At 33.7% G+C, this 3,150-nt stretch overlaps 1 protein-coding gene across 1 annotated transcript; it reads left to right on the top strand.

The window, feature by feature from the left end:
- The first annotated feature begins 484 nt into the window (after nucleotides 1-484).
- On the top strand, nucleotides 485-1,434 carry LOC149553181 (uncharacterized protein At1g76070-like). Its single transcript, XM_089789852.1, has one exon. The coding sequence runs from the start codon at nucleotides 695-697 to the stop codon at nucleotides 1,325-1,327; it is 633 nt and encodes a 210-aa protein (XP_089645978.1). The 5' UTR covers nucleotides 485-694; the 3' UTR covers nucleotides 1,328-1,434.
- Nucleotides 1,435-3,150: the final 1,716 nt, after the last annotated feature.

Below are 3,150 nucleotides of genomic sequence, written 5' to 3'. Positions count from 1 at the left end.
TGAAAATTTTACAAACAAACTATTAGACTTAAAATGTTTTCTTACTAGAATAAAAAATATCTTTTTATTAAACAACCTCCTCTCAAATTATGATTGCAATCATCCTAGATGCATTTCTCTAATTAAAATATGAATAATCTATGTAACAATTCATTTGTGTATCATTTGAAATAAATCAAGAAAATTCTATTTTATAGAAAATATTTACTAATATAATTGTCAACAAAACCTAATGTATTCATATATTTGTAAAAGACAAACTCTATGTCTCTTGTTCATTAAATTTTTTGAAAAGCCTAAAATTAATTTAAATTTTCAAAAACTCAGAAAAATGCTCCATTTATGGGCAAAACAATTTGAATACTTGCATTGACCCAAAAGTAAACTGATCCTTTCTTAATTTCTGTAGTGTTCGGTCTACACTTAGACCAGGTCTTCTTTAAAAGCCGTCCTTTCGAGTAATGACTGATCTTCCGGCAAATTCCAAACCAGGACTTTCAACTTTAAATATTCTCGAGTTCGATACAGACGAGAAAGGCAAGAAGAAAAACTTAAAATATTTGTACCTGCTGTAAGAAAATCGATTAGAAAGACAAGAAGAAAAACCAGAGGAGAAAGACAAGAAGAAAAACTTCACAAATTAAAGGCGTCGGAGGGCACGAGTTCGAATCCCGTGCTGTAACATTATCCGAAGATGGCGTCCATCATAAGTAGGTGTCGCATGGCTCGACTCACTCCAGGCAGAGAATATACCTGCAGACCTAACGGAAGATGCCATACTCTTTTAATTCCAAAAGAAGCCATGGAAATGGAGAATGGTCGCGGGTTCGAACCCCAGGAACCAACGTCTCCCAAGGTGTCGTGTATCGGGCAAGTGAAGAAGAAAAAAGAGGCGTTGGAGGAGAAGAAAAGACGAAGGAGGTCTCACGATCGACTCCGGTTGCCATCGCCAAGGAAACCCCTTTTATCGCCTCGCGGCGCAAAATTCTCCAAGCTGAAATCTTTTTTCTGCGGCAGGAAGGTGTCGGAGACGGCGTTTTGCGAATCTCCATTGGCGGATGTAAAGATTTTTCCTTCGCTCGGGCAAATGAATAGGATTTTTTCCGGCAGGCAGGGCGATGCGTTGGGAAATGTATGGTCAGATTCTCAGAAATTGGCAGGAAAATGTGGTGATGAAACGAACGATCCAAGTATTTCATTGCCTCTGGTGATTGAAAGGCCAAAGACTGAAATTAATCTGTGGAAACGCCGCTCTGTTGCGCCGCCCATGGCTTTGAATCTCTCTTCTTTTCATGGCTCACAGACAATAATTTCCTTAACTACATGATCATCGTATTTTCTTGCTTTTGCCAGTTGTATTTGATTCTGGAGAAACTTCTTCTATGGCTTACATGTCTTTATTTTCAATTCCAATTTTTCTTTCCTCGGAGACAACCTTGTCTTCTATTTCAATATTTGTGTTTTTTTGCTTCTCTCATTTAAATGATTCGAATCTCCTCTTTTATGCTGATACAGCTATTCCTCGCTTAGAGTGTTTCCAATTTGGGTGTTCAAATAACTTCTCTATGCCATGCCTGATGCAAAATAACTTTTCCTTGTAGTGGTAAAAAGCTGTCGATTCATAATACTTCTATGATTTTTGACCCATATATGGATTGTTACATTAGAAGTTGTGATCACCCCATGGTAATTGTTGTTTTAAAGATTTCAACATTATTCCATAACTTGTCTTTTATCGAGCAGTCATTGAATATATAGTTGCCTGTGATTCTTGTGTTGTGTTTTACAATTTTCAAGTGTCCATGAGAAATCATAGGTCAATTCTTGTGTTGTGTTTTACAATTTTAAGTGCCCATAAGAAATCATAGGTCAAATCCATGAGAAGAATTAGTAATAGTTAATGACATAGAGATCATTAATTTTTACTATTAATTTCTACTTTGATACTTTGCAACCACAAGAAAAAGTTTAGATATTTGTTTACGTCTCGCCTGAGATTGTGTAAATGTCAAAAAGAACAAGTTAGAGGTGCTACAGATGATAAGATTTACAATTGCATGGAAGAGTGCATTTAGTAGAAAATTATTATTTGTACAATCTAAAATCGTGTGAAAAATGAATCATATTCTTAAGTGTTTAAGGCCATCCATTAGTAGCAAGGAATATGTAGTTTGAGCCCTAAAAAATCTAAGCAGAACACTGCCTATGTTTGAAATCATAAAATAGAAGTTGTATATTTTGGAAGGTTCTTACTTAGGAACATGTTTGATGACACCACTTGGAGAATATGCGATTGAACTCGATCTATCGTTAAAACTTTTTAAACTTTTTACTTCAGTAATGTCAAAATTATAATTTCCATCAAATAATTGGACATGTCGTGCTTCCTCTATCTACCCGATTCTGAATTTATTGGTGCTCATGTGGTTGACTTTGTATTTGACATCTAACCTAAATTTTGTAGTTGCAATTGGCCATGTAGATATGCATGAAAAATGTGGATGTAGATTACGCATTACTAGTACCATTGACATCTTGTGGTTTTAAATTTGATCCTTAAAATGGTGTAGCTTATGTTTGTCCCTAAAATGTTTACTGAAAGTTGGGATGAGGAAAATGGAAAAGCCTAATTTAGAATTAAATGTTATATATATGCAATGAATATAATACAAAAAATAGTGTTATTACAACTAAAAATTATAATACATGTAAGAAATTCATATAGAAATTTACAGAACTCTTGAAGTTAATTTAATTGTAATGAAGACATATTTTATGCATCAACGAAGAATTAAAACATAATCATATTAAGGAGATGGATTCAACAATAATTTGTTGTTCTCAAGTGTACCTAATATTCTAAAAGTTTTAATCTATATTTAAGGAAAAGATCTCGAGAAAAAATAATCAATCTTTCAAAATCTAATCAAATTTGCAGAAGCCTTAATAAATTTGGAAATTGTCATTCCATCTGAGATGTGAGGCATTGAAATGATGGAAAGTGGGAATGAGTCTTTTACTAGTTTTGAGCATGAAAGATAACTTAACCAAACAAGATACAAATTGGGCATAGTTAGGAAAAAAAAAAGGCAACACATGCTATATTTTGAACAGATTACTATCACAACTTAAAGGTTTTTTTTTTTTGAA

This window comes from Cupressus sempervirens, chromosome 6 (genome assembly GCF_028749045.1).
Source record: "Cupressus sempervirens isolate cs-2001-9-10 chromosome 6, ASM2874904v1, whole genome shotgun sequence".
Lineage (NCBI taxonomy): Eukaryota > Viridiplantae > Streptophyta > Pinopsida > Cupressales > Cupressaceae > Cupressus > Cupressus sempervirens.
This window is presented reverse-complemented; position numbering and strand designations above follow the sequence as displayed.